This window comes from Balaenoptera acutorostrata, chromosome 11 (assembly GCF_949987535.1).
Source record: "Balaenoptera acutorostrata chromosome 11, mBalAcu1.1, whole genome shotgun sequence".
Lineage (NCBI taxonomy): Eukaryota > Metazoa > Chordata > Mammalia > Artiodactyla > Balaenopteridae > Balaenoptera > Balaenoptera acutorostrata.
The window spans coordinates 37,122,631-37,142,763 of record NC_080074.1 but is presented as its reverse complement, the minus strand read 5'-3'; the positions used below and the strand labels follow the sequence as shown (position 1 = coordinate 37,142,763).

At 35.5% G+C, this 20,133-nt stretch overlaps 1 protein-coding gene across 4 annotated transcripts in view; it reads left to right on the top strand.

Moving 5' to 3' along the window:
• TMTC2 (transmembrane O-mannosyltransferase targeting cadherins 2) overlaps nt 1–20,133 on the top strand; it is a 900,074-nt gene that overhangs the window by 267,676 nt on the left and 612,265 nt on the right. For all 4 annotated transcript variants that reach the window (XM_057556839.1, XM_057556840.1, XM_057556841.1 and 1 more), the window contains exons 5-7: nt 894–979; nt 1,467–1,651; nt 2,729–2,807. In XM_057556839.1, coding sequence (XP_057412822.1) covers nt 894–979; nt 1,467–1,651; nt 2,729–2,807 — 350 coding nt within the window. The remainder of the gene's footprint in view (nt 1–893; nt 980–1,466; nt 1,652–2,728; nt 2,808–20,133) is intronic.

The following is a 20,133-nucleotide window of genomic DNA, read 5'->3' as shown; positions in this document are numbered from 1 at the left end:
TTTGAGGTTGATGACAGTAGTACCCAGGTCCAAGAGAGGTGCCAAATGTCTGTAAGACACTTGCTGATTATAAGAGAACAGGGATAGGCCAGAAAGCCCTCTGTGAGAACTTTCAGAACTTAGTCCAGTTCCTTGACACTGTGTTTTCACAGACATGATTATAATTGATTCTCACTTGTCATGAGGGCAGGGCCTGGAAATGCTGGGATAATCCATGTGACCACGCACTGCCAAAGGAGCCTCCTAGGGAGGCCCAGAGCCTGAGGGTCTGTAGACAAATGCATGTCTCACAACAGTGAACTGAAATTTGCCCAGTGTTCTGAAATGTAAGCTTATTTGACCAAATCCAAATAATAAGGAAATAACAATGTGGTTGGTCTTCAGTCTTTGATGGAATCTGATAAGATTCTGACTCTATACTATTGATCCAGATTACCTTTTGCCTTTCAAGCAGTCATGGGCCAATATTTCCCAAGCAATATGGCCAGTGGGAGAGGCGTCTCAGGTCTAAATGTACATATGTGTATCAGGGCCTTATACAGGTTTCCTTTCTGAAGTGATGAAAAACTGTGCATGCTACAAGGAGAAATCCAGGTGGTTTGTAATTCTAGTGGGAGAGAAAAGATTGCTGGAAAGGGGAAATTTCAGTCAGGGGTAAAGAGCTTTTTGAAAATACTTCTTAATACTTTCTAATGCAACGTAAATGCAGTTGATCCCTCTCTAGTATTTTCTCTCCTGAGTAATCATTTCCGTCTATTTAGAATTTATTTTTATAGTACCTCATCCTTTTTATGGCCCCATTAACCATTTTTATTTTTGAAATATAAAATGAAAATTTGATTTTATGTATAGTAATACAGTCTTGTCTCCAAATTTCTATTTTGCTCATGCAGAGGGTTACTTCTACAAGAGAACAGCAGGTTTGCAGAAGCACTACATTATTATAAATTGGCAATCGGGAGCAGGCCTACGCTGGCTTGTAAGTAATATTCAAGTCCTTTTAAAGTATCTCTCCCTCCCTCCCTCCCTCCCTCCCTCCCTCCCTTCATGAAAATGGTGACTTAAAGCCTCACAGATTAAAAAACATGGTAACTCTATTTCTGAATACTTGCCAATCAAATTATGAGACTTTTAACAATTACATCTCTCTCAATTTTAATATTTTGGTGCCTGTTTATCATGTTAATATATTAAGATAAATATAACTTTTATTCATCTAGATATCAAGTTCAAAATATTCTGACTCCTTGAAGGCAGAGACTAATATATATATTTTTTTCAGTGATACCTGTACTTCTTACTACACTGTTGTTCTTCTGTATATTTGTTCCCTGGGTATTTATTTCTTGGTTTTCTTTTAAAATCATAAATAATACATACAAACAAAACTGAAATAAAGATAACTTTATTGTTTCCATAGTGTACATCATCTTCTCACATTTGTATTTCCACTTGTCTCCCCTCAGCTGCATATTTAAACACCGGGATTATTCTAATGAACCAAGGAAAGACAGAAGAAGCTCGACGCACGTTCCTGAAGTGTTCTGAGATCCCTGACGAAAACCTAAAGGACCCTCATGCCCATAAGAGCTCGGTCACCAGCTGTCTGTACAACCTGGGGAAACTCTATCATGAGCAGGGACACTATGAGGTCAGGCCAAAACCTCTGTCTTATTCCTCCCCCTTGTTCTGATCTAGTCTCAATGTTTTCTACCTACGATCTCATTGTAGGGACACTGATCATTTAAGAAGCTAATAAGTGTTTTTATTAAAAGAGTTTTATGGTGAAATTCTTTAGGAAAAAAACTCTGCTTAAGCAAAACTTAATGGATTTCTTCACTGTGAATTTCTCAGCGTAATTATGACTCCTCAGGAAAAGGAAATAACATGCATTGCAGCTCAAGCTTATTTGCTCACCATCTCTTTGATTTTAAAATTCAAGACACATTATTTATCTATATCCATTTTTTGATGTTAAAAAATACATTTTTGTACTCTGCGTATTGAGTAAATGATTTGATATAAATCCTACTCGTTTCTTTTCATTCTTTTTAAAACAATAACCCAATGAAAACTGATTTTATTGTGTTTTTGAACTGGGGAGAGGGGAAAGGTGATGGAGACAGGGTCTTGTATGGGAAGTTGGGAGGTTGGCCCAGTCCTGTGTTCCCTGTCTCTCACACGAAGCCTGCCTGCATGGGTTTCTTCTCTTCCATTCAGTATGGCTCCTCCCTCTCTCAAATGACACCCACACACACTCTTACACGATGTATTAAGACTGCAACGTGAGGGTGAAAATAGAATTTTAAAAATAATTGCATTTAATGATCTCAGTAGGTCTGAGTAGCTAGAAGATTCATTAGTTGATATTTTATTTAGATCCTACTTGATCACCTGACTTGAAGTACCTACAGATTTTAGATGACTGTGGGTGACTTCTGGTTATTTTATTGCATAATCTATGGGAACTGAAAAATTTATATTGAGAGAACAATGGTAACATTTGACTGCTTGTTAAACTAATTTTTATATGACCTTCTTCATGGACTGGGTTGAATATTTTTATTCATGAAATGGAGGCAGTATGATATCAAAGGACGGCTTAATTATTTTCCTCTAAATACCATTTAGAAAGAGCAATGGAAGATTTTAATTTTGGAAGGATGTTGTTATTTTATTTTCAGTGCATAGTCCTGTACTTTAGCTCTTTTTCTGTTTCTTAAATTAGGATGCACTTAGTGTATACAAGGAAGCAATTCAGAAAATGCCAAGGCAGTTTGCCCCACAGAGCTTGTACAACATGATGGGTAAGTAAAATAGTAATATTTTAATTGATATTTCAGGGACCTGTGGAAAAATTGAAACCTGTAGTTCTGTTAAATGGAATTCTAATAAATCATATTGTTAATCCTCACTTTAAAAACCCTGTTCACAATTGAGTGTCACATTCAAATTTTTACAAAGCATACTTATTCTAAGAGAAATAAATGTGTTAACATAGTGATTTTCAACAATTGGCTGGATCCCAGAGTTTTTCAAAAGGGGCTCAAAAACTGAAGTGGGTATTGAGTGTTAGCTAGACCCTAGAGATTGAAAATGATGAATAAAGTACATGTAGATTTTAATGAATTTATCAAATTTGTGATAATTTTTGATCATGTTATTTTCTTAATCATAATGTCCTTCTCAAAAATAAACATGCTATGATGTAGAGATTCATGGTTTTGATGCTTATAAAAAAATGTGAGCAGCTGAGCCAACTTGTATGGTTTTCACTGATAAAGGCTTGGATCTCAAGAGGTTTCTTTCAGGGTATTATTTTAGGGTAAAAACAATACTGTGAAGAGTGTAAATATCCTACTACAGTTATTCCTTTTTCTACATTGAATAATTAGCTTAATTTTCTTATTAATCAGAAAGTATGTAAGCTAGGGCATTGATTTTTCTAGGTACAAGAGGTCAAGAACTAGAATTCCTAATAAAATAATCTGCCTATTACCTGCAATTGATCCGTGGCAGCCTTATAGGAAATTGTTACCACAGCTATTTGATGGTGGACACACCTGAAAATTGCCTATTTGGTATGTGATTCTTGAAAAGAATCCCTAAAGTTTAAGATGTTCTGCTGATTGGTTAACTTTGCTGTTTCCTGATAAGGGGTTACTTTTGTCGTCAAATCAAATATTTCTTTTTCTCCGAACAACAAATCGCAAACTCAGATTTTCCTTTTTCATTAAACTTAGTTAACTTGCTTAGTATTTCTAGGCCTTCCTCATGCATATAAACTAAATGTGACTACATGATCTCTAGGATTATTTTATGCTTTTATATTCTGTGATTTGAGACATTTGATAGTAGCTGTACGGCTCTGAGTACACATGTAAAATCCCAAGCCCTCCCAAACTAGAAAATATATGCCTGGCAAGGACACTCACTTCTACTTTTTTTTATTTTTTTTATAAATTTTATTTTAATTTATTTATTTAGTTTTGGCTGTGTTGGGTCTTCATTTCTGTGCGAGGGCTTTCTCTAGTTGCGGCAAGCCGGGGGCCACTCTGCATCGCGGTGCGCGGGCCTCTCACTGTCGCGGCCTCTCTTGTTGTGGAGCACAGGCTCCAGACGCGCAGGCTCAGTAGTTGTGGCTCACAGGCCTAGTTGCTCCGTGGCATGTGGGATCTTCCCAGACCAGGGCTCGAACCCGTGTCCCCTGCATTGGCAGGCAGATTCTCAACCACTGCGCCACCAGGGAAGCCCTACTTTTTTTTAAATAACAGAAAATTCAGAAACAGTTTAGAGCTAGAACAAGGCACAGGTCAGTAAATAGAAAAAAAAAAAAAAAAAGATTTGGGAGAGGTTTATATATTCATTCCCTGTCTCTGGGAATCCTGACAGTTGGCCTGGACAGCAGTAGGGTGATTTAATGCTCATGTTAAAGAGGACACTGGAGTAGTTTTAGTTACTGTTTCTTTTTCTCTTTGGTATAATTACTGAAAGGTAAAATCTCACTTCCTTAAATGTACTTTTGTCTTTATCCTCTTATGAATTAAAACCACGCCTTTTACTATTTAACATTTTACCATCAATCTATCCACTCAGGTGAAATGTACGTGTCCGTAAAGTGTGTACCTAGAGTATGTAGATTTATCAGTTGAATTAACTTTCTGTGTTAGTGCTGGATGGTTCTTCATTTCAAAATGAATACTGAAAGAACTGTGTTCTCTAATTTTCTCTGAGGAGGCACAGTAGTTTTAGTTTATAATTTTATTTTTAACGCTAATGCTTGGGAAGGGCTTTTTCCCAATTTTCCTCAATGATCAGAGAAGATATCTTTCTTTAAATTAGGAAAGGACTCAGATCCATGGCAACAGACTGCATATGGCATCTTTATTGTTAATAGGAAGTGTGGTATTCACTATAGTTAATGATTCGAGAAAATTCATTCAATTATTTTAAGTAAATACATTTGATTGAAAATTCAGCTGGTACCTTGAGATCTGTGTCTCATGTGGTGACACAGATGCTGAGCACACACAGGCAGCAAAAGATAAGTGTATCCCTGGGGTGATTGCTTAGTCCTTTGTCTTATTTTCCATTACAGAAGGAGGGAGCCGCTTTGCCCAGACTCTGCAAAGCCCTCTAACAATTTGCAAGGGGAGAATCCCAATATAATTTATCATTCCAGATTTCTGCCCTAATTATAGTGGCTGCCTTCTGTTTAATTTTATGTGACGGTCTGTCAGCTGACTAGGTTTTGTAGTTTCAGTTGTTCACGAAACTATAATTTTCTCTGAGAATGAGTTCACCTCCTAATCAAATGGGTGAAATCCTCTGAGTGTTGGCTTTAACTCCTAATACATTTTGATTAGCCTCCATTTGACAAGAAAAAAAAATGGCCCAGGAGATAAGCTGCCCTATCAGTTCATCATTTTCATTAGTCTGTCAGCATGTGCTGATTATCCTATCAAGTTTATCAACAGCCTTGAATGTGTTTTCTAATTCTCACATTTGCATATTATTGGTGCCCTTTAGGGATGAGTGATGGATTATAACGTCTGGCTAGATTTAGCCTGCAAGTATTCATTTTTCTCACGGCTCATTCATTTACCCCTTCAAGACCACTACCCCCAAGCACTTGCATGTAATAGTATAAATAATGCAAACATTATTTATTTTCTTTTATTTGGAGGTTAGGAGACATAAAGGAATATGTATGAAAAAATACAATTATATTTGAATGTTATTATTATTTTAATAACTCAATTCATTGCAGCTGCTTAAAAAAAAAACAAAAAAAAAACCCAATACTCCAGCCCTTTGCATTTTCCCTTCCCTTGAACATTTTATGAAAAACATATCACTGTATGCTGCATGCCAGTAGTTGACTTATCCTGAACATCGAATGAGCCTATTTTTCGCATTTGTGTATTAACAGAAAATAACAAGTTTGACTATCGATTATTACGTGCTTCCCAACTTAATTTTTTCTATATTTTATCATAAGACTTAGTTTTTATTGTGACAATTTATAAGTAAACTTAAAAATCTATTTAAAAATACATTCTCATTATTCTCTTTGATTTCATAGGATCAAGGTGATTGAGTAACAATAATTGAGGAGTATCATCCCATCCAAAATTAAGTGAATTTACGAGCATGTACAAATCATATTTTAAAAGACACTATATATCATTTTTATAAACAAAAATTAAAGTTTCACCTAGGTGGCAGTTATAATTAGTAAGGTATGAAAATACATGAAATGTTAAGAGGCCAAATCATACAATAACTGTTAAAATTACTCCTAGCCAGTTGTGGACCTCAGTTTCCTCTTGAGATAATGGGTTGGATTCAGTGGAGATTCAGTATAGTGTGAAGTCAGATAGCCCAGGTTCAAATTATGGCTCTGACACTTAACATCTGAGTGACGTTGGGCAAATTACTTAACTGAAGCCTCAGTTTCCCCATTCATAAGATGCTTGTAATGGTAGTGTCAGTTTGAGGACTGACTGAGATAATGAAGGTAAAGCATATTGGACCAAATGCCCAACCTAGTAAGTGTTTCATAACATTACCTTCCGTTGTAATCATTATCCTTTCTGTGGGCTTTAAACTCCAGAAGTCACTGATTGTATTCTCTCTGGCAGTTCTTTTTGTATTTACCATTGTAAATCTGATTTCTCTATAGATACAGTTTTGACGTACTTGGATGGCCTTGGAGTCACCAACGAGGATTCTGTTTAGTTCTGTCCTGTCTAGAATTGCTGCATTTTCTCTCGAAGTCCATTTCCCCTTATCTCTCAACAACCACAGTCAAAATCCATCTTTTATCATTAACTGCATTAACCAAAAGTGAAACAGCATACTTAGTTAATGCCCAATTAATAATTCCATTAATAGAGTGTTCCCTTTAAATTGAAATCATCATATTTAGTTTAGAGTTTCTTCTCCTTTTCCTGTCATGACATACTTTTCTGCTAGACTTAGTCAAAATTATTCTTTATTCTGACACCTATTATAGGCCTTTATTGAATCTCAATTTCTCCTCTTTTCTTCTCAAATTGTAGGTGATTTTTAGAATCATAGAATGTTAGAGATGGAAGATTCATATCTTTAAAATCCTCCTAACATAATCTTTTATTTTACAAGCTAGAAATTAACACTCAAATAGTTAGGTTGATCTGAGCCTGAACCAAGATGGCGGAGTAGAAGGGCGTGCTTTCACTCCCTCTTGTGAGAACACCAGAATCACAACTAGCTGGTGGACAGTCATCGACAGGAAGACACTGGAACTCACCAAAAAAGATACCCCACATCCAAAGACAAAGGAGAAGCCACAATGAGATGGTAGGAGGGGCGCAATCACAGCAAAATCAAATCCCATAACTGCTGGGTGGGTGACTCACAGACCGGAGAACACTTATACCACAGAAGTCCACCCACTGGAGTGAAGGTTCTGAGCCCCACGTCAGGCTTCCCAACCTGGGGGTCTGGCAATGGGAGGAGGAATTCCTAGAGAATCAGACTTTGAAGGCTAGTGGGATTTGATTGCAGGACTTTGACAGGACTGGGGGAAACAGAGACTCCACTCTTAGAGGGCACACACAAAGTAGTGTGCACATCGGGACCCAGGGGAAGGAGCAGTGACCCCAGGGGAGACTGAACCAGACCTACCTGCTAGTGTTGGAGGGCCTCTTGCGGAGGCGGGGGGTGGCTGTGGCTCACCACGGGGACAAGGACACTGGCAGCAGAAGTTCTGGGAAGTACTGCTTGGCGTGAGCCCTCCCAGAGTCTGTCATTAGCCCCACCAAAGAGCCCAGGTAGGCTCCAGTGTTGGGTCACCTCAGGCCAAAAAACCAACAGGGAGGGAACCCAGCCCCACCCATCAGCAGACAAGCGGATTAAAGTTTTACTGAGCTCTGCTCACCAGAGCAACAGTCAGCTCTACCCACCACCAGAGCCTCCCATCAGGAAACTTGCACAAGCCTCTTAGATAGCCTCATCCACCAGAAGGCAGACAGCAGAAGCAAGAAGAAGAACTACAATCCTGTATGAACCACATTCACAGAAAGATAGACAAGATGAAAAGGCAGAGGGCTATGTACCAGATGAAGGAACAAGATAAAACCCCAGAAAAACAACTAAATAAAGTGGAGATAGGCAACCTTCCAGAACAAGAATTCAGAATAATGATGGTGAAGATGATCCAGGACCTCGGAAAAACAATGGAGGCAAAGATGGAGAAGATGCAAGAAATGTTTAACAAAGACCTAGAAGAATTAAAGAACAAACAAACAGAGATGAACAATACAATAACTGAAATGAAAACTACACTAGAAGGAATCAGTAGCAGAATAACTGAAGCAGAAGAACAGATATGTGACCTGGAAGACAGAATGATGGAATTCACTGCTGCTGAACAGACTAAAGAAAAAAGAATGAAAAGAAATGAAGACAGCCTAAGAGACCTCTGGGACAACATTAAACACAACATTCACATCATAGGGGTCCCAGAAGCAGAAGAGAGAGAGAAAGGACCTGAGAAAATATTTGAAGAGATTATAGTCGAAAACTGCCCTAACATGGGAAAGGAAATAGCCACCCAAGTCCAGGAAGTGCAGGGAGTCCCAGGCAGGATAAACCCAAGGAGAAACACACCGAGACACATAGTAATCAAATTGGCAAAAATTAAAGACAAAGAAAAATTATTGAAAGCAGCAAGGGAAAAACAACAAATAACATACAAGGGAACTCCCAAAAGGTTAACAGCTGATTTCTCAGCAGAAACTCTACAAGCCAGAAGGGAGTGGCATGATATACTTAAAGTGATGAAAGGGAAGAAACTTCAACCAAGATTACTCTACCTAGCAAGGATCTCATTCAGATTCGATGGAGGAATCAAAAGCTTTACAGACAAGCAAAAGCTAAGAGAATTCAGCACCACCAAACCAGCTCTACAACAAATGCTAAAGGAACTTCTCTAAGTGGGAAACTCAAGAGAAGAAAAGGACCTACAAAGAGTTAGGTTGATCTGTTTAGGATTACACAGTTTGTGTTAGAACCAGAAGTGTAGTTTACTGATTTAAATTTAAATGCTTTTTCTATTCAGTCCTTCTGTATTGCCAAAACTGGCACATTCTTCACTATGTCAATATAGCTTATCTTTACCCATTTAAAAACCAGCATATATATCTATATGTAGATATAGATATATAGATATATGGATATAGATATCATTCCTTGTACAAATATATATTAAAAACCTTTTCATTTTAAAAGAATGAAACACCTACAAAATTGTGGTTTCATTACAGAATGCATGAAATGCAGGATATTAAAATTCTTTTAATGTAGGATAATTTTTAACCACCCTCATTTTTTCTCTTCTTTCTCTATAATTGTTTATTTCCCTTACTATGTCTACTTAAGCATTGCTTTTGAATAATCCTAAGAGATTATGGGAAACTAAGATAGGCGGTAACTTTCAGTTTTATCAGTTTGAGCCCTTCCAATCCCAAAGGTCATTTTAAGCCTATTTACTATTTAATATAAAATTACTTGGCTTTCTCAATGCAAAGTGATTGGTTTAATTACAATATATAAGCAATTTAGGCCATTTCATCTTGGTAATATATCTTGAGAACAAAAAGCCACAATGTATTCATGGAGTAAGAGTCTAGAGTTAAGCCTTGTTGCAGTCTGCAATCGCTATGTTTCGAATAACCTCTGTGTGCAAAAAAAAAAAAAATCTTTAAGTCACAGGTCCTGAGTTGGGGGGGTGTATAGTGGTGGTAGGATGAAATGGAAGTAGTCCATATGGTTTCTGCTCTCATAGAACTTTCTAAGGAATTTCACAGTTGGTCTAGTGCTCTTTAGTATCTTTCCTTAATAAGTAAATGCCTATAAATAAAATGGATAATTGTATTACTCTAGCCTCGAGAATATTTTGTTTATAACTAGGTAGGCCTACTATGTTGACTGGACCAAACAAACCAAAACAAACAAAACAAACAAAAATCTCAAGGTTTTTTTTTTTTTTTGATGTGACACTAGTGTCACAATTTGCATATATATTTATATATCCTTGTTCTTTAAAAAATATGTCTATGGGTAACATGCTTTTATCTTAGGGAGAGATTACATTCTTCCAGGGGAATTCCATGATAATGATCATTGATATTTATTACCTCATTTGCCTTTATTTTGATCTTACCATTTTGATTCTCTTATTTCTGATAATTCCTAGATCTTTTTTTATACACATCCCTGTTACTTATGAAATCCTAGCTCAGTATTAGAAAATATATTTTTCCTCCATCAGCCTGCAACTAACAAGTCTTTTACTTACATAGGTTTCAAATTGACAAGATGCTTTTTCCTCACATTCTCTCATAAAAAAGAAGGAATCTTTTGACTTAATTTTCAGTTTTGTGAAAACGGCTCTTCAATTATGAGAGATTTCCCCAATTTCATTGAGCTAGTTAGAGAGAACGGTGAAAGAACCAGTAAATAGGAGACACAGTGAATTTATTATAACAATTTTTGGAGTAAAGAGCTTGTCCAAATTTTAGAATTTGTATTTTTGAGAAAGAAACTTGTGAAATGAAAAAGTTTTGTCATAAATTGTTACCAGGAACCTTTAGATTCCTTACTCTCATTTAGGTAAGAACTGACAAAGAAGATGTCAAATGTACCTCCTGACAACAAAACACAAAAATTCTCACTTGTAAATTTATCCTAACTCTACTCGAAGGGTGTATACTCTATGCTGAATTCAGTTAGTAGGTTGGATGTCAGAGAAGTCTGTTTTTCTCTCAGCCTCTGTATGGTTGGTTTTTTAGATGCATAATTTCTTTTTGTTGGATTTGTCTAGTGTGCACATTTGCGTGTGTGTGTATGTGTTGACCTCACTTTGTTCCAGAATATATTTAGAATAGAAATATTCAGAGTAAATTTTTGACAGGACGGTTCACATGCGTAATGTTTTCTTCTGTGACTGGTGGTTCTTAAGTGGATTGCTGAAGGCATTTAGCATGCTGACTGTGAAAGAAATGGTTTTTAACTGTGTGAGATTTGAACTTCACATCTTTCAAGTGTGGAAGCATTAACACTCCAGTAGTGTTAAGCTTTTTATACCACCTGCTTCCCCTATTTTGAGTTCTGGTGATTTTCCTATGATTGCTTCCATTGGCACTCTTGAAAATCTGTGAGTCAACCCTTCAAATATGATACAACTGTATAACTGGATTAGCCATTGATCTGTGTACCTCTACAAGAATATTAACTTCTAACTTTTAAGATAAATCTTTTCATCGCATTTTCATTTTTCATTCGTCAGAAAGGACAAGACCAGGAGAAAGGATAAGACCAGGGCCAGGAGATTTTAGAAATTCACTCTGTAAGATATGGAGCCAATAAGATAAGGAAATATGAGCTTTGGGCTGTGTATCAAAAAGAATAAATATATGAAATGTATGTACACAATTTGCTCCTAAAAGTTCATTTCTCATTATAAAACTGTAGTGGTTTATTTTTTTTTCTTTTTACCATTCACGCTTGATATAAATTCTACATTATGTACTATGGTTACAGACATTAATTTGCTCGGCATTAGTCTATACACTACAAAGGCCAGCCTCCAGTTCAGCTGCATTAAATAGGTAATATATTTTGTTTAAAGTTTCAATTAAACTCAGGACCAGAAGATATATGGTCCCTATGGGGAGTTTGAACATTTTCATGCCAGTGCTGGGATTGCCTAAGGATCATGCTTAGGTCTAGATGTTGCTTGCTTTCCTGGAAATATGATATGAGACAGTTGATTATATTTCACTGCTATTAAAACCACACGAGCCCACCTGTTACATTAATTCATACTTTTGCCAGTTTAGTGGTAAAGGAGAAGACTGAGGCTTAAAAACTTTATTTTTAAATTGAGTTATAAGGAAATGAATATATTCAAATTAATACCTAATTATATCCTTATTCTCTGATTCCCAAAGAATTTCAATATGTTCTGCTTGAAAAATATGTTTTCTGAGGCTTCAATAGAAATAAATGAGAAAAAAAAGTGTATATTTTACTCTCTTATTGGGCACTATCCACGGAGTGAATCTTTTACTCAGTAATAAATATGGGTTGGATTGTTCTCAGAAAATTAAAGTGATGCTATGTTATACTTGGAAAATTAACTAAATTTCGAATTCTGACATTCTTAAAAGATGCCAATTTTGATGACATTGAGATGAAATGAACATAATCATGGGAAGAAGAAAATCTTGTATGAAGGGTACAATCTTGAAAATCAATGTCAAGAAAATGATAAATTGTTGCACATATTTAGAATAGGCCAGTAATACAAATGAAGTTAAAAATTAAATACATTACTCATTGTACATACTTTGCTTGTGTGTATTTATATTGGCTTTTCCTAATAGGTAGGGAAAAGTTGTTTCCTACATGAAAATCTTATTTAACACCCCTATGAACTGTTACTTAGTTGTGATTTTATTTACACTGAGTGAAGCTATTGTCATATTCAAACTGAATAAAGCATTAAAATAGAACATGCAAAGTTTTGTTCCAGATGACAAGTCTTTTTTTTTGCCAACACGTAACTTATGAGTATGGGGTTCTGTGAGCTGTTGTAGAATCTTATTTTTAAGTATTCATTAAAAATAGAATGAATTTAAAAACTTTTGATATATCTTAGTAATTAACATTAATATAAAAATTTATAGTATAAAATAAATTATTCATTACAAATTATAGAGACATATTGCTTGATCCAGGAATACATATGAAATGTAATCCTAAGAAGATGTGTATAAAACTGAAAATGCTTTTATTATTCTCTTCTGAGGTCTTCCTGCAAATATATATATCCTATTTCTCTGAATACTATTATTTTCATCAATTCTTTCCAAGCTAGTACAACATTTACTCATTCTTTTTTCTTTTTTCTGGTGTAAACTTTGGGTTTTTCTAAACACAATTTAGAAATTCCTTGCATATATTTTTAGTATTCCCTAAATATTTCAGTTGTATTAAGCCGTTTTATTTTATTCCACTGTAATTCTCTTGACGACAGTATTATATTTTTTGGGAGTGGATCATCACCTCCAACATATACAGGGACACACACACACACAGTCTCACTTTCTCTTTTTTTGGAAAATCTGACCATTTTATGGGACGTCTCCAACATTCGTTGATTGATTGCTCTTAGTGATTTATTTCCTTGAAAACATAAAGGAAATTGATTAGCCTAGAGAACTTCAGGATCCCCAATTGCAAAAAGAGACATAATAACATAGGCTCCTGGCTATTTTCCAAGTTAAATTTTGATGGCATGTCAGATGTTTCCGGTATATAACACTAGGTAGTAGGAACCTTTTTAACTTTCACTGAAGTTTAACCTCTTTCTTCATGATTTGTGTTTTTACTTAATGAAACACGTTTTCATTTTTTTCCCCTGCATTTCCTCGCTTTGCTTTACAACTACCCTTTCTGGCTTCAAGGGTTTCCCCTTAAGTTTGGTGCTGTAAGGACTTGCTAAAGGATTACGTACTGAACCTTTTCATAACCTTCAGTTTAAGACTTGGATTATATTTCATTTACTTCCAATCACTCCGCCCCAAAGGAAGAAGTTATAGCTGTTAAAGTCTGTTGTCAGATACTAAGTAGCCCTCCTAATTTCTGTAATCATTTTAATTTTTGTCTTTGTCTTTGCCTGCTCTGTTCACTACCTCTTAAGGATTTCCAATCAGGACTAATATATCCAAGGTAACTGGACTCTGTCATCTTTATGATACCATGAGGCTGAGGAAAATATTAGGATGGAAATACAAAAGATTCACAAAATTTGACAGCCAATAGTTACAGCAAGTTTATGACATAAATAAATAAAGGCCAGACTCCCTAATGTTTCTATGTTAATGCTAATACTGTGAAGTAAAAAGTGAGAATTAAAATCACAGCAAGTTAAACTCTTGACATAATAGGCTCCTGATACCATGTGGTTCTGTCTGACCTATAGATTCTAGAAAAAGAAGTTACTTGGAAATTTTTCTTCAGTGACATACTGGGCAAAAATGTAACATCTAAATCCACGTTGATACATAATGTGATCAATTATTTCTCAGATATTTATCAAGACTCTGTGGAGCCACTTCTGAACTTAGGTTGGAGGACAGATAAAGATGAAATGTTTTCTGTCTGGCTCTACACATCTCATAGTCTAATTTAAGATCAGGAAGATTATAATTGGTGAGGTAAGTCCTATAGATACATTAAAAAGATGGGGGACAGATAGGAGTTGGAATAAATGAAGAATTGAGTATAATCTTAAATAGGAAAAGTCAACTTTGTAAATATTGCCATCTTTAATTGATCCCTGGATTATAATTCAATAGCAATAAACATCTCAAAAATTTATCAAAAATTTGACAAAATGATTCTAAAGGTTATCTGGTAGACTTAACAGGAAAATAGAACCAAGAAGGTTTAGAGAAGAATAATGGGTGAGACTTGCTCTACTTGATATTAAAATATTAGTATCAATAGAAGCTACAGTAATTAGAGCAGTGTTGCCCTGGCATAAAAACAGAAAATCTGACTAGTAGGACAGAATGGAGACCCCAGAAACAGATCAAAATTTACTAAATCTTTATAGATAATAGATGTGGAATTAAATATGATTGAGAGAAGGGAGTTTTTATAAAAACTGATCTGGGAGAATTGATTAACTGTTTGGAAACAATAAAATTAGATATCTGCCTCACACCATATGGTAAAATGTATTTCATGTGGAATAAGTAGCTAATTTTAATAATGAAACTATATAAGTAGAAGAGAATATATGTCCCTCTGATGGAGAATAATTTTGTGCAAAATAGATAGTGATTAAACTACAAAGGAAAAGTCAACTTGATTTGCATATGTAAAAATTAAAATAGTCTGAAATGAAAAGCTATTACCATCTTTTGCCTATTATAAGGAAAAGATAAATGTCTTAATTAAAAAATGGTTTAAAACCATTAAACAGTGACCCACAATTTTAAAAAACTGATGGTTAAAATTTTATTTAAAAAATTTGTGAAAATATATGCATTTTCATTAGTTCAAGAATTCTACTGCTATATATGTATTCTTAGATAATAAGATAAAATTTTTTTAAAAAAGGTAATTACAAAGAAGGATGATAATTGCTGAAGTAGGTGTAGTACCTGCAAAAAAATTGGGAGGGAAATTTGAATACACAAAAAATTGATCTTGAATGAGAAAATATAATTTTGGAAAATTTATCGTATTTTTTAATATAGTTTTAAAATGCTAGAAGGAACCCAAATATTTAAAACTAGCAAAATATTTTACTTATAATTGATTTTTTTCAAAATATAAAATAAATTCTGGAAAAACACCAAAATTTTACCAGTCAGTATCTATGAGTGATGGGATTCATCTGATTTAATAAAATTATCATCTTTCAGATTTTCTACAATGAGTAGATATAATGTTTGTAATTAGATAATAAATATAAATATTAAAAAAATTTTTTAAAGGATTAATCAGGACTTGGGCTAGTCAATCTTGAATCTGATTTAATAAAATTATCATCTTCCAGATTTTCTACAATGAGTAGATATAATGTTTGTAATTAGATAATAAATATAAATATTAAAAAATTTTTTAAAAGATTAATCAGGACTTGGGCTAGTCAATCTTGAGTAGATCATCTAGAAAATCCACGAATATGACAGTTCCTTTTTAAACTAACTAGGATATTGTCAATGGTTTATGAAATGACTATGTAAATTACTGGACAGTGATGAATCTACAAATGATTATATAATTTAGGGGATTAAGGAGTTATTTAGTCTTAGCCCCTCATTTTGTGGATGATAAACTAAGGTCTTGTCAAATAACCTGTTTGTCTATAACCATACAAAGTTTTAATGGAAAAGTAAGAATTAGAAACCCAGCCATCTAATTACTCTTTTGGTATATAATTCATAATTCTGTGCTGCATCATAATTATAAATAATTTCGACAGGTAGATGGACAAACGAAGTTAATCAGTCAATTAATTAAAATGTGTTTATTTCATTTTAAAATTATGTGGCAAAATTAGTTCCTAAGGAAAGAATTAAAAGTAACATATAAAAAAAAAATCGTAAACTTGAAGATGGGTAAAGTGCTCATTAAAAGAAAAATGACCAGCACAGAAAAACACTTCTTATAAAAACCATCAATATAGGACTTCCCTGGTGGCACATTGGTTAAGAATCCGCCTGCCAATGCAGGGGACACGGCTTCAAGCCCTGGTCCAGGAAGATCCCATATGCCGCGGAGCAGCTAAGCCTGTGCGCCACAACTACTGAAGCCCGCGCACCTAGAGCCCGTGCTCTGCAATAAGAGAAGCCACCGCAATGAGAAGACCGCGCACCACAGCGAAGGGTAGACCCCATTCACCGCAACTAGAGAAAGCCGGCGCACAGCAACGAAGACCCATTGCAGCCAAAAAAAAGAAAGAAAACAGAATAAACCTGCTATCTTAAATGTAATAGAAGCATTTCTTAAAAATGAAATGATTACGTTAGTGACCAGCCAAGTCCTTAAGCTGGGAGAGCTTAGAAATTAGACAGATTACCATAGAACGCCTGACCTTCAGGCAAAGTATCCTAAAACACTTGCAATATTGACAATCAGATGCGTTCACCATATCAGCAACAGAAAGCCTGCTAGAAATCATGTAGGGCTATTTTCTGAATGCTCCTATTCTTTACAAACCAGAAAAACGCTATAACCTACGTGAGCCCTTTTACAAAGGTAGCATTTCTCCCCAGTGTGCTGGTGTCGCTGTATTTTACAAACATTCTTCTGAAACTTTTAGAACTTCTCAACTTATAGCTAGGCACATGCAATTCAGTGTTGTTCACACCTTTTGCACTCATGTTCCATTGTTCACTGTGATTTTGCTCATAACCACTTACCATCTGTTTTATTATTTACTTGATATTTTTCTTCATTCTAAAACATATCTATGAAATTACATTTTTAAACACAGATTAAATGAAATTTATAAGTACTAAATTTAAAAAAGTTTTTGTGTTGTTTCATGTGCATCTAAAAATCAAACTTTGGAAAATACTGGTAAATATATTTCTCTCGCAAGATTGTAAGTACCATGAAGGTGGGAATGACTGATACCTCATTAGCCTTTAGGTTTACCATCATATGCACTATCCATGTTGGCTAACCTAAATTGATATGCAAGATATGTATTTAAGATTTTTTTTTTTTTTTGGCTGAGCTGTGTGGCATGCGGGATCTTAGTTCCCTGACCAGGGATCGAACTTGTGCCCCCTGCATTGGGAGCGTGGAGTCTTAACCACTGGACCACCAGAGAAGTCCCTATTTAAGAACTTTTTTTAAAGAGATTTAACAATTACCGTAATAATTGAGAAAGTGGTGGGAATGTAAATTGATACAGCCACTATGGAGAACACTATGGAGGTTCCTTAAAAAACTAAAAATAGAACTACTGTACGACCCAGCAATCCCACTACTGGGCATATACCCTGAGAAAACCATAATTCAAAAAGAGGGCTTCCCTGGTGGCGCAGTGGTTGAGAGTCTGCCTGCCAGTGCAGGGGACACGGGTTCGAGCCCTGGTCTGGGAGGATCCCACATGCCGCGGAGCAACTGGGCCCGTGAGCCACAGTTACTGAGCATGCGCGTCTGGAGCCTGTGCTCCGCAACAAGAGAGGCTGCGATACTTAGAGGCCCGCACACCGCGATGAAGAGTGGCCCCCGCTTGCCGCAACTAGAGAAAGCCCTCGCACAGAAACGAAGACCCAACACAGCTATAAATAATAAAATAAATAAATAAATAAATAGCATTCCCTTTAAAAAAAAAATTAAAAAAAAAAAAAAAAAAAGAGTCATGCACCAAAATGTTCATTGCAGCTCTGTTTACAATAGCCAGGACATGGAAGCAACCTAAGTGTCCATCAACAGATGAATGGATAAAGAAGATGTGGCACATATTTACAATGGAATATTATTCAGCCATAAAAAGAAACAAAATTGAGTTATTTGTAGTGAGGTGGATGGACCTAGAGTCTGTCATACAGAGTGAAGTAAGTCAGAAAGAGAAAAACAAATACCGTATGCTAACACATATATATGGAATCTAAGGGAAAAAAAAAAAAAAGGTCATGAAGAACCTAGTGGCAAGACGGGAATAAAGACACAGACCTACTAGAGAATGGACTTGAGGATATGGGGAGGGGAAGGGTAAGCTGTGACAAAGTGAGAGAATGGCATGGACATATATACACTACCAAACGTAAGATAGATAGCTAGAGGGAAGCAGCTGCATAGCACAGGGAGATCAGCTCGGTGCTTTGTGACCACCTAGAGGGGTGGGATAGGGAGGGTGGGAGGGAGGGAGATGCAAGAGGGAAGAGATATGGGAACATAGGTATATGTATAACTGATTCACTTTGTTATAAAGCAGAAACGAACACACCATTGTAAAGCAATTATACTCCAATAAAGATGTTTAAAAAAAAAAAGAATTGAGAAAGGGGTGATTACTTTTGGTACCTGTGGTCAAAAAAAATTTTTTAAGTTGGGAAGGAGGGATAGATTGGGAGTTTGGGATTGACATGTACACATTGCTTTATTTAAAATAGATAACCAACAAGGACCTACTGTATAGCACAGGGAACTCTGCTCAGTTTTCTGTAATAATCTAAATGGGAAAAGAATTTGAAAAAGAATAGATATATGTATATGTATAGCTGAATCACTTTGCTGTACACCTGAAACTAACACAACATTGTTAATCAACTATACTCCAATATAAAATAAAAAATTTTTAAAAAGGGAATTTGGAGGGTGGAAGAATTGCATAAGTTGGTCAAAAGATACAAACTTCCACTTATAAGACAAAGACGTACTAGGGCTGTAATGTACAACATGATGACTGTAGTTTACACTGCTATATGGTGTATTTGCTTAGGGAGTAGATCCTCAAAGTTCTCATAACAGGGAAAAAAGCATTATTTTGTATCCATATGACATGATGGGTATTAACTAACCTTACTGTGGTAATCATTTCACAATATATATGTCAAGTCATAATGCTGTACACCTTAAACTTTTACAGTGCTGTATGCCACTTATATCTAAATAAAGCTGAAAAAAAAATAGGGAATCTAAACTGAATCTTAACATAGAAATATATTCTCTTGAGCAAGGGCAGGAGAAACAAAAGGTAACACTAGCAGATAGGGGTAATATGTACCCCTACATGCTCTATTCTTTATCTGGTAGCTGGAGCTGTCCAGTAACTTGAAACATGAAAATTAGTGAGATCTGGACTCTTACATCATCAATAATCCAGCATTCTTTCCTTTAAGGAGTTAGTCTTTGCCTGGATTATTTAGATTCAGGGCTTTTTAGGGAGGAAGAGTGACATTATTTGTTCTACATCTGAAACTGGTTTATATCTGCCTGAAGCCAGCCTGGAGACATCGAAATCCCTTTTGTCTGTGAGTGAATTGGAAATAAATCTGGGTGATGAACCTGATCACTACATCATCACACTACAAATCTTGGAATTCTTACGAAAGTACCTCTATTATGTCATTTTTGTGTGTGTGTATGTAGGGTGAGAAAAAAAAATAGTCATCATTGCTTCTTTCCTCCTGGGTAGTATAAACATTTTTTTTCTATTATTGTAAGTTAAGAAGAATTATAGTGCCAGAGAAGATGACTTAACCCTCCTCCCTCCACCCCATTCCCAATCAAGTATCTTCATTCCCTTCCTTATTGAATTTACTGAACTTTCTTTTCCTGTGGCCATTTCCTTTATGGAATTTTTATGATTTTAATATTTTAATCAAGCTTGAAGGATTACATGTATACCATTCTCTCCTAATACTGAATCCACTGATGGCACTTTTTGCAGTTATTTTATCCCTTCTCTAATTATTTTTGTATAGTATTTGGACAGAGTGGAATAGTAGAAAAAAAAAAGAGAGAATCTAATATGAATCCTGAATCTGTCGTTTGCTTGTTTTTGAACACTGAGCAGGTTGGTTAAGCTCAATGACCCATAGTCAC